The sequence below is a fragment of the Silurus aristotelis genome (genome assembly GCF_946808225.1).
Source record: "Silurus aristotelis genome assembly, chromosome: 3".
Classification (NCBI taxonomy): domain Eukaryota; kingdom Metazoa; phylum Chordata; class Actinopteri; order Siluriformes; family Siluridae; genus Silurus; species Silurus aristotelis.
This window is the reverse complement of record NC_139576.1, coordinates 24,637,174-24,649,032: the sequence shown is the minus strand read 5'-3', so window position 1 is coordinate 24,649,032 and position 11,859 is coordinate 24,637,174. Positions and strand designations below refer to the sequence as shown.

The 11,859-nt window shown below is 38.7% G+C and overlaps 1 protein-coding gene across 2 annotated transcripts; it reads left to right on the top strand.

Moving 5' to 3' along the window:
* Window positions 1-5,339: 5,339 nt before the first annotated feature.
* znf148 (zinc finger protein 148) lies at window positions 5,340-11,151 on the top strand. Of its 2 annotated transcripts, XM_083537510.1 has the most exons (8): window positions 5,340-5,630; window positions 6,598-7,038; window positions 7,287-7,412; window positions 7,513-7,636; window positions 7,727-7,810; window positions 7,981-8,099; window positions 8,315-8,576; window positions 8,664-11,151. In XM_083537510.1, exons 2-8 carry the CDS (start codon window positions 6,697-6,699, stop codon window positions 9,929-9,931), a joined length of 2,325 nt encoding a protein of 774 aa, XP_083393636.1. In that variant the 5' UTR covers window positions 5,340-5,630; window positions 6,598-6,696; the 3' UTR covers window positions 9,932-11,151. The 2 variants fall into 2 exon arrangements, with proteins under 2 accessions (XP_083393636.1, XP_083393635.1); XM_083537509.1 differs by having other exon boundaries at window positions 5,402-5,630; window positions 8,315-11,151.
* Window positions 11,152-11,859: the final 708 nt, after the last annotated feature.

Here is an 11,859-nt window from a genome sequence, read left to right as displayed (position 1 = left end):
GACATTGTTGTAACCTTTTATTGATAATTTTGAAATGTTTGCATTGAATTTGTATGTAAAGCATACATGCAAAGCAAATTAATCAATTTTTATAGTATTAATTATAGAAGGTATTAGTACATTAGGTATATTTGTGCCTATTCAAAAGAGGAAAGGATTGAATAAATGTTGCCCTCTTGTGGGCTTTTCTTGTATATAACAGTTTTCAACGAGAAAATAAGGAAATGGAAAGAAATCAAAAAATGGTAAAAGATGCAATCGAAATACAGATCCTTACATTCTGATTACTAAGAACTTATTAATTCCCTTTTGCACATGGAGTATTCCCATACGCTTGTGTCCGAGCGAAATACAAACAAATAAAGGTGTCAATTTGTGTGCCATGACCGAGATCAGCGTAAGAAAGGTCCTTTCTACATCATACGTAAGTAATTGGTTAGTTTATTTGGGTAGTTTAGTTAGGTAAAATATAACTTTTTACTCAACTACATTTCGTAAAAATTAGTCGTTTTTATTTCTTCTTATTTTGGCTCCCGTTAGGGGTCGCCACAGCGAATTATCAGTCTTTCAAACCTCTACCTCACCACTTCCATAAACCTCCTCCTTGGTGTTCCTCTTTTTCTCTTACGTGGTGGCTCCCTCCTCAGCATTCTTCTACCGATATGCCCCATGTCACTCCTCTGCACATGTCCAAACCATCTTAATCTCACCTCTCTCCCTTTGTCTCCAAAACGTTCTACATGCGCTGTCCCTCTAAAAAGAAATGTTTTAATCCTGTCCATCCTCATCACTCCCGACGTAAACCTCAACATCTTCAGCTCTGCTACCTCCAGCTCCACCTCCTGTCTTTTAGTCAATGGCACTGTCTCTAAACCATACAACATCGCAGGTCTCAGCACAGTCCTATACACTTCCCCTTTCACTCTTGCAGATACCCTTCTATTACAAATCACTCCTGCCACTCTTCTCCACCCACTCCACCCTGCCTGCACTTTTTTCTTCTCATCTATAACACACATCCATTACTTTGCACTCTTACCACCAGGTACCTGAACTCCTCCACCTTCACCACCTCTTTTCCCTGCAACCACTGCACCACTCCACTGCCTTCCCTCTCATTCACACACATGTACTCTGTCTTACTCCCACTGACTTTCATTCCCCCTCTCTCCAGCCCGTACCTCCACCTCTACAGGCTCTTCTCAATCTGCTCCCTATTCTCACAAACCACAACACGGTGATCATAGGCCATGAAGACTCCTCTTTGACCTCTTACTGTGAGTGACCTCAAACTGTTCCTCTCCACTGCAAACAGGAAAGGGCTCAGATCCGATCCTTGATGCAGACCAACCTCTACCTTGAACCAGTCTGTCGTTCCTACTGCACACTTCACTGCTGTCACATACATACATGCTGTCATACATGTCCTGCACCACCCTCACATACTCCTCTGACACACCTGACTTCTTCATACAATACCACAACTCGTCTCTCTCACCCTGTCGTACGCTTTCTCTAAATCCAAGTCGTTCCTTTTTATTTATGAGTGGATAAAAAAATAAACAGGTCAAGCACGCAGCAAGCCAACAAACACCAAAAAACAGCGCTAATTTGCATGGTCACGTCAACTATTAGATCATGTCATGTTGAATGAACCTGGTCGGGATTGGGTGACATCACCTCAGCCTTCAGGGATTTCCAGTGGGAGAACTGACCAAACCTGGAGTGACGTCACGTCAGGAAGGAGAGCTGAATCTAAATAAAAATTATGGATGACAAAAAAAAAGGGATCAAATCCTCAGGAGCCCAATTCAGAAAAAGAGAAAAGAAGTAGAGGAAAATGTGCAAAAGATAAAGGTGTGTATGCAGCTCTATCTCTCATCTCTTGTTATGAGGATAGTATAGACTACTGCATTTAATTAGGTTATGATATGCTGCCTGTTACGCATAGAGAAATAATATTTATTTTAACTTTAAAATTTATAACTTTATAATTTAGCACTTATTGATTTTGTTACCTTTAATTGGGGGTGATGTCATAAAGGTTTTGTGTGATTGTACTGAATAGGTCCTGAACTGAGTTCAGTAACTGGAATCTCAAGTTCAGCTTAAAGAGCAAATTTAAAAGACATGTAATATGTATGTATCTTATGGATCAATTAGCCAAGTTTGGTTCTTAGTTCTTTAGATAAATTGTGCACAATGACGTGTATGTAATTGTGCAATAAATGCATTTAGTGTGATATTTATACATAAAATGGAGCTCTCAGAAATGTATATAAATTTGTGGACTGCTCTGAGAATATGTCTTACTCATCCAGTGATGGTAGCTGAGGCAGAGAGCAGCTTTTCAAAGCTGAAACGAATCACTGTCAAACAGTTCACTGACACTGGGGTTCACCCAGGGCATCATTCAAGCTAGAACTGCCATTGCCGGTTGGCGGCATCTACTTAGTACGAACATACAGTTCAGCATCAGCTCAACAGCAAGCAGAAGATTTTGTAAGGAATAAATGATGGATAAAGCTCCTGACTCAAACTTGCCATTGTGTGATTTTTTTTTTTTAAGTTAAAAAAGAAGGTTTTGGGATCATGATAATTTATTAGATATTAATCAGTGTGCTAAGAGTAACATTAGAGTCTTTTCACATGAACTAAATAAGAGTCTTGTGATAAAAATGATAAGATTTTATAGCCATAATAAATATAGTACTTGGATAATTAAGTACATTTGAAGGCAAAAACTTTTGCACTTTTACTCAAGTGAAAATTTAAAGGGAGCATTTGGAGTAATGTTTTATTTAGTATATCTCTACTTTTAATTCAATAAATTTAGTTTTGTATATTTGTTAAATGTTTAGTTGTTTATTAGATAATGTGGTAATAAAAAATTAATAAGATTATTATTATTTATAAGTGTAAGTTGATCCACAATGAGCAAGCCGGTGGCAAGGAAAAACCCCCTGAGATTTCTAAAGGAAAAAACCTTGAGAAGGAACCAGATCCAAGACGTTCTTTTACTCGTGCTTACATGCTTTGTCTACTTCGTCCACCATTGCACTTAACCATTTTCCCCATTACTGTTTTGCTGATGAGGTGAGGAAATGGTTTTAATGAGCTAATAAATGAAGTCTTTTTGTATTTTAGGGCAGGGTGTTCTACATTTACACATTTACATTTATGCCAGATGCCCATGTCCAGAGCAAAAGACAATTTTCCCATATATACCTCAACTAACCAGTTACGAGTTAAAGGCCTTTAACACTTTAACCACTGAGCTACCATGGCTGTCATGGTACTCTTCTTTGCTGATCTATTTGTTTTGCTAGGTTGTAGTCAGGGCATGGTAAGGACAGTGGACATTGACCATTAGCTAAATGTTGTTGACTGGTGTGTCTTCAGCAAGTACCTCTGACAATTATTTTTTTCCTCTGATGCTGTGTAATTGCATCAGGGAGTGAAGTGAAAAGCAGTGATTGTTTCATAGCTGCTTTAATAGAAATGTGCCTGCTTACTTGCTGTGTTGTTGTAACAGGAACAGAAAGGTTTGTTGTTCAGCCCCAAGTGCTTTTACAGTTTTTGAGATGAAGAGAAGTCATCAGCAGGAAAGAAGTCAGCGCAAGAGTTGTTAGAACAGGCTATGTGCAGAATTCCGAGGAAATATTAAGAGATTAACCCAATGGTTAAGGGAAATAAGAATACAAGTATGCTTTAATGCAGGTCAAACAGTCCTGGCAGGCCTTGCAACATGCTGCTCAGGCAGTCAGGAATGTAATAAAGGGAAACTAAAAGAAATGTGTCTGTTACAAAGTGGAGCACCGGTTGTCCAGCCATGGTTACATACATGACCTTTACTTTTTTTTCCCCCAGTATTGCCGAAACTTCTGCAACTTTAAGAAGACGAGGAGTCATCATCAGGAAAGATTTCAGCTAAGGGAAATAATAATACAAATATGCTTTAATGCAGGTGCTCTGGGCTGTTCTCTTTAAAGTACAAGAACAATTGTTCAATAGGGAACAACATCAACGCTTGTCATCCTCAATTTGAAGTTGACACGTCTATTTTTTGCAAACATTTTTGTAACTCAAATCACTTGGGCTGACACGTAAGGAAGGTGAAAGGGCGTGACATAGCAGAAAGATTTTTTAAGCTACCCACAAGAGGTCATAGTCATGAGGTGAAAGTTTATTGTTTGTATTCAAGCAAATAGGAATACTCCTATAGTTCTGAATGGAAACTGTACTTGCAGTCCTCAACTTTTGGAATTGTTGAGCCATAGCTATCCTTTAGCAATTTCTAAAATATCAATATGCAAGTTATTTTTTATTTTTTATACTTTTTTTCCCATCAACATTTATTGTGCATTAAATATTGTGTTGTATCCGAGATGCATTATATTTTTTTTTAAGTTTGTAGACACCTGACATTAGATTAATATATTTTGAACATCCCATTCCATCCCATTTGCTGATAATAACCTCCACTCTCATCGGAAGATCCCAATTCCCATTTCCATTCACTCATTAGCAATGGTATCAGTATAGCAAGATACTGATATCTTCATGAAGCTAGCTTTGGGCACAGATGCATCATCATGCTGGAACAGGTTTGGCTCTCCTAGTTCAAGTGAAGGAAACATTTAATTCTAATGCATCCAAAGACATTGTATACAATGGGGTGACTCCAATTTTATGAAACAATTTGGTAAAGAATCACAAAAGGCTGGAAAATGCAGGTGTCTTGGGCGTCTGTTGGGTACTGAGGCTATGGAATTGCAGTGGATAAAAAAAATATGGAAAATTTGTCCTGAATTGTGGAAGTCTGGCAAAAGAAATAGCTTTTTTTTTTTCTTTTTTTTTTTCCAAGTTGAACCTTTTGTATGATTATAGATGCACTACAGCTGTAAAGTCTTTCATAAATGCCCTGATGACAAATACCCATGGAAGCTATTGCAAAATTCTGTTAGATGTTGCTTGTTTGTACAGTACGGCACACTAAAGTACGGTATCTTTTATACAGAGAAACAGATTATATCTAGATGAAGAAGGCTTGTAAGGACACTGGAAAGAAAGCTATGTTCAAGAGATCTTCATAGACCTGAACCCAGTCACTATATTTTCACAAGGGACCAGCAATGTATGACATTTGAGATGAGTAAATACCAAGCTTAATTGTGATTATTCCACCTTTAATCTGGGTTTAAATAAGTGACCAAACTGCACATATATTCCCTAAATCGAATGCCATTGGACTACTTAAAACATGACCCTGTACTAGCCATCATAAGCTTCTCACAACGCAGTGCAACTAAATATAGAGTGCAAAAGAGCTGGGTCGTGTGTCAATCCGCGTCACTTTTCCTTCGCAAGTGCACTACATCAACCAGCCTTTTCACGACCTCAGTAGTGCGCTTGAGGAGCAACCGAGAGCGATTCGGCATGCAGCCGTGGAATCGCTTGTCCTGTTAGCCAGTTGCTAATCAATCAGCACAGCTGCAACGCCAAACTTTTATACGGAGATTGTGATTTATTTATTTGTATTTTGTATTGTTTTTGCTGATGGTCTCCGGCTCCTGGCGCTGGGAAAATAAAGACCAATTCTATTGGAAAGCACCAGCAGAACCGGGCGGGTGAGTACTTGTGATTGCGAGGGCTAGTTTTCTGTAAAAACAAACAAACATACAAACAAACAAACAAAAAACAAGTTGTCGCCGTGTTAGCAATGTTAGCCAGTAAAGTGCAGCTTGTGGGTTATTTGGATAAAACCAGCAAGCCGGTGACTGTTCTGATTCCCAGGCCTGAAATAAACCCCAGTTCACATTGCTAGCCCGAGAGCGAACTAGCTCATGTCCGGTGTTGATTTATAGCTCAGGCGCCTTCGTGACATTTCTAAGGCCGTTTTGACAGCGACGTTTTAGTGTTTTTTTTTAAGGACTTTAGATTTATATTGAAACCTGCTTCAGCTCTACAGGAAAGATAGATATAGATCTATCGGTTATGCAGATATTATTCCACCTATAATCCAGAAAAGAGCTCTATGGTTAGCTCGTTGGCCATTTCTCCTGTGCTCCACCAGCTGCACAGCATTTCCATACCTGTGTAACACAGCAAGACTTTCATTATCGGCTCACTGAACGTTAAGTGCAGCTTAGCTCGTGTCTTTCTAACAGTACAACTTGTTCCCCGACTTCCACAAGGTCACTGTTTATCAAAACTAGTGCGCTTTATTATTGAGTTTTGTCTTGATGCATAGTTTCCAAGGCCTGCGTGCAACCGTTCGTTTGCTGGCCAAGCAGGGACCTTCCTCCATGATATGACCCCTATAATAAGCTGTCTAGCTCTGATAATAAACAATTAGAATCTAAATTTGGATGATTGTCTACATTAGATCTAGGAAATGCATGTATTGAAACAGTATTACTCTAATATTGTGTCTCATCCCAATTTGAATCCTCGAACTGCTTCATACGTTTGTCGATTTTTATCTCTATTTATGAATAAATAGATTTATTAGTGACTGAGGAAATTCACCAAACACCGTCACGCTACATGCTTGAACATGATCTTTGTTTATCTCTCAATCTTCACCCGGGTTAGCGGAGGACTAGTATCCGGTTGTCCAGAATTCCAGCACAGGCCGATGCCAGTCAACTGTTTTACTGGAGCCACGCAGCCGCAACAAAGCAACTCAGAAAGATGAACATCGATGACAAGTTGGATGGGATCCTGATTCGATGTGGCACTGTGAATGTCCACCACTCGGTGCAAACCTTAGTAACCTCTGGGATGGACAAACGAGGAGGAAGCTTGGATATATCTCTTGGAGAAAAGAGCTTGGCCAATCAACCCTTGCTTGCTGATGACGATGTCGAGGAAGATGACGAGGAAGATCTGGCTGGTGGGACGTTGACCTCACACAACCTCATTTCACACGACGAACTTATTGTTCAGGAGGAGACTGTGAAGAACTATGCAGTGGGAGAACAAAAGTTCTCTGAACGGCTTTCTCACAAGCCAGCGTACACTCTACACATGCCTGTGAGTTCACTCTACATGACATATAAGAATGTACATCAGTCAAACTTGGGGATGTCAGTGTGTTAAAGCAATTTAACTTTATATTTCCAGTTGTTGTTTGTTTTATTACACATAATTAACCTTTGTGTTGTACTACATAGAAATTCAGTGAGTATTTTGGTCTTGTTTTTATTTGCATTGTTCCTGGGAACTATCACATTTTTGCTTTTCTATTACGTGTATTTACATTTTTGATACATCCTTGTAAGGTAAATATTAAACAGGAACTGAAGCTGTCGGACCCACTAATTCTCAATAAAAAGGACAAGAAACAGGAGCAGGATCTCACAGAATGTCACAAAAAGAAGAAGAGGAAACAGCGGTCTCCTGCGAAGGTAGCTACGCATTGTCTATATACGGTGTCACGCTTATAGTCGTGTGTTGTCCAAATGTAGGAGCGTAAACTTTGAATTAAATGCTTGTCTAATCGGTTAGATTCTTACTATTAATGAAGATGGCTCACTGGGACACCAGAACCCGAAATCTCACATCTGTGAGCACTGCAACGCTGCTTTTCGAACAAATTACCATCTACAGAGACACGTCTTTATCCATACAGGTAACACTTGTACACCTATTCAGTGCTTTTTTTTTCTTCTTTTTTTTCTTCCTTTGCCCTATTTGATTATCTTTTAAAAATCCTTTTCAGGGGAAAAGCCTTTTCAGTGCAGTCAGTGCGACATGCGTTTCATTCAGAAGTACCTCCTACAGAGACATGAGAAAATTCACACAGGTCAGTGTGTCTCTGTACCGCAAGCTCTATACAGCAATTTGTATAATTAGAGACATATTTATGTGTGTTTAATGTAGATATTTCATTTTGAAATACACGATGTGGTGTTGATTTGATGGATATAGTAGAATGCTTTATTTACTAAATGTTTTAACGTTTCGAACCTGTAGGAGAAAAGCCATTCCGATGTGATGAGTGTGGAATGAGATTCATTCAGAAATATCATATGGAGAGACACAAGAGGACACACAGTGGCGAGAAGCCCTATCAGTGTGATTACTGTCACCAGGTAAGAATAATACAATTCTCACATTTCCATATTGTTCATTATTGGTGCTTTGAAATATACAGTTTTAAACAAACCCTGGTGCCTTTTTCAAGAGAGTACATATATTTTTATTTTTTATTTTTTTATACCAGAAGTAGTTCTTAATGTTTAGTTTATTTTTGTGCTACAATTGTCTATTTGTGGTACCTTTATCTTAAAAAAATGTCTCTCCTCAGTATTTCTCCAGGACTGATAGAGTCCTGAAGCATAGAAGGATGTGCCATGAGAACAAGGAGAGAAAGATCCAAAAAGCAGGTGCCAAAGATGGCCTTCTGCGCAGCACAGACGCACTTGCATTCTCCAACCCACCCAAGGAGAGCACTCTACCTAAGAAAAAGCGGCAGAAGTCCACCGATAAGAACAGTACCTCAGTCCGAAACACTTCTGTCACAGACAAAGTTGGGGAGGGTGATGAGAAAAAGGAAGAGTACAGACTTGGTAAAAATGAATGTTTTCCCCTATATGATGTTGCCACCAAGGTAAAGGATGAGTATATAGTCACAGAATATTCTGTTGAACTCCCAGATTCTTCTCCAGGTAGCAGGGAACTTACTGCTGGTGAGGCATCTTCTGATGAGATCACACCTCCAGAGATAGTGCTGAAAAAGATTGCTAGCCAAAAGAATGTTAAGCAGCAGCCTTTAGAACATTCACAGCCTTTGTCACCACTGTCATCATACGAAGAGGGAAAAGTCACAAGATATACATTTGAAATTGTTGATAACAAGGGCCTCTTGGATGTAGGGCCAAGCCCTGACTTGGAGACTGTCGATCCGCTTCAGGTGGGGCCCACAAAGCCAGCTGGCAGCAGCACAAACTATGATGACGCCATGCAGTTTCTCAAAAAGAAGCGCTACCTCTCTGCGACCACGATTAATAACAGTCGGGAATACACCCTGAATGTGAACAGCATCTCCACACAGCCCTCAGTTACTCAGGCAACCGTGGCCACTGTCATAGATGAGACTGTCCCTGCCACAATTCTGTCCGAGACTCAGACCCTGAATGTGGAGATTAAGGCGAGCCACGAGAAGAATGTGTTCCCTGATGAGGTTCTGCAGTCGCTCCTAGATCACTATTCCACTAAGATCAATGGACAGCCTGAGATCAACTTCAGTGTAGCAGACACAGAAGTGACTTCCAGCATCTCGATCAATTCATCTGATGTTTCAGAGGGTAGCCCTAGTGAGGCATTGGGCACTAGTTCCCAAGCACCCACTGCGGAGAAGGCTAGTCTTCTGCAAGAATATTCAAAGTTTCTCCAGCAAGCGTTGGAGAGGACCAGTCAGAATGACAGCTACCTGAACAGCCAGAGCTTAGCGTTTGTGAATGATGGTGCAAGTCTTGGTGGGCAGTCCTTATTTTCTACAGACAAACAGTTTGGTTCTCCGAGTCGGTTTAGGTCGGGTATGAATTCTCCCCTGAGACTGGATAAACCACACTTTGGTCTTTTAGTAGATTCCCAACACTCATTTTCATTTTCGGGCGACGAAACCAACCCCTCCTCAGTGTCACCAACTGAGGACTTTCTGGAGCAGGTGTCCCCCAAAAAGACAGACGCTCAGGGCATCAGTCAAACTTTTCAGATTGCCACTTTTGACCAGAACTTCCGATCCCAATTCCAGACCTCACGATCTGGACTGTCTTCACAATTTAGTGTTTCCAATGGACAGGTCAGCATAAGAAGTCATGGAGGAGCGGACTTTCCAGAATTCTCTCTTGTGAACGTTACTGAAACCAGAACTCAAATGAGCTCCTCTCCAGATGCTACAAGCAGCCACACGTTTGGCTAAAAAAAAAAAAAAAAACCACAAAAAAAAAAAAACCCAGATATTTAATATTTTAGTTATTTAAAAGCACTTTATACTCATGCTCTGCAAATGCAAGCAGCACCGTGTTGGATGTTCATCTCATGGCAAGCATACTCCAGATGTTCTTTTTGTTTGGTGGTTGTTTCAATCATGCAAGGATGAGAATCATTGTAGGAAAAAGTTTTAGTTTTACAGCACACACATTTAATGTCTGTGTAGATGTAAAAGGCACTTTTCTGTATTTTTTTTTTTGTGTTGATTCAATCAGTTCATCTGCACATCATACTGCACAACCAGTAAAGGTAAAAGAGAATTTACTTTCTTACAGGTACATACAGATAAGCTCTTAAAAGTCCAATTAAAAATAAAGAATTCATAATTTTATATAATGAAATTATATAATTCTCTTATATTTTTGCACAACACTATGAAGGTTCTATTCATTTTAAAGACAAGCTCTTGCATTATATTGGAACTGGGTACATCTTAAAGGCATCCATTCATGAAACTAGCACTAATATAACATACCTGTATGAGATACAGATCATTTAAATAATTTTGGAAGAGTGACCTCAGACACAGCCTGGGGTCATTAATTACAATATCAAAATGTTAGTGCAAATTCTCTTCAGCAATTAAACTGATGAAGTAGGTCACCTATAAAGTTTTGCTTTTCTTGCATGTAGTGCCTTTGTATGTCTGTGAAATGTTTAAAACGTCCCATTTGTTAATCAATATATATTTTTTGTGGTGACATAGACCCTCAAGAAATCAAAGGTTTTTAATTGACCAAACCTGTAAAATTTGCACTTAGGCCTTGTGGGCAAATTCAGTGCTCTTTCAGTGGAGTTTCAATCCAATGGGTTTTTGGAATTTATTATTATTATTATTATTATTATTAATATTATTATTATTATTATTATTTTCCAATCAACTTTTAAGGTTTCCTCATTACAACTATGGAAATATTTTATAAAGTCTGAAATTGGCGATGTCTTTTTTGCTATTTCATTCTGTTTTGTGTTTGTTAGTTAGGAAGCAAATGTATGAAATTGGGAAATTCAAGTTACATGACTCGACATGCCAAACTACATGTAATTACTGTACTTGAAATATGAACATGAAATGGCCTTGTCTATCTCTAAACTGACATTCATGTATTCACTGCGTTGTTTGATTAAACAAATGGTGCATGACTTTGATCTTTGGTACATTTATTTAGTATTTATAACCATAGTTATCTTTATTGTACACCTTGCATCTAACAATGAATCATGTCAGAATACTGCCTGTTTTTAATTTCTGTATGTTTCAATTTAGTTTTTTTTTTTCTTTCTTCGTCTTAATGAAGCGCATAAGCTGTCTAAAATGTGCCATGCTCAAAACTACAGACCAAATTGAAACTACAATGTAAAGCAAATTTTATTATAAATCACTGTTACTCCTCATACTTCATTTAGAAACATTCCCTTGTTTGACTGTGTCTTGATTGTGTATGTATGTACATATGTATGTTGTACATTTAGAACTGCACATTTTGTTTTTGCGTACGTCGGGTGAGGTGGTAAGGGAAGGTTATGTGGAGAAGGAAGGTTATGTGGGAAAAGAGAGATATGGGATGTTTGGATGTTAAATGAATGTATTCTGTTAATTTGGTCTGCACAAACCTGTTGGTTTTGGCCTCAATGAACACTGATTGTTAATATTGATTCATAGTTAAAAGCTCTTAAAAGCTCATAACTCTTTCTTTTTAATATTAGAATTGTTTCACTTTTAGACTACATGCATTTTTTTTTTTTTAGATACACAGATATCAGTTCTATATATCAAGCTCCTCTTTAGCACAAAATTGTTGGGTTTTTTTTTTGATGATGAAAGTTGGTCCAGAATTTAAAACCTTATCAGGATGT

Coding starts and splice junctions, on each gene's coding strand:
- znf148 (XM_083537509.1), top strand. CDS start 6,697: ATGAACATCGATGACAAGTTGGATGGGATCCTGATTCGATGTGGCACT. Junction 7,413..7,512: donor AACAGCGGTCTCCTGCGAAG/GTAGCTACGCAT, acceptor CTAATCGGTTAG/ATTCTTACTATTAATGAAGA. Junction 8,100..8,314: donor AGTGTGATTACTGTCACCAG/GTAAGAATAATA, acceptor GTCTCTCCTCAG/TATTTCTCCAGGACTGATAG.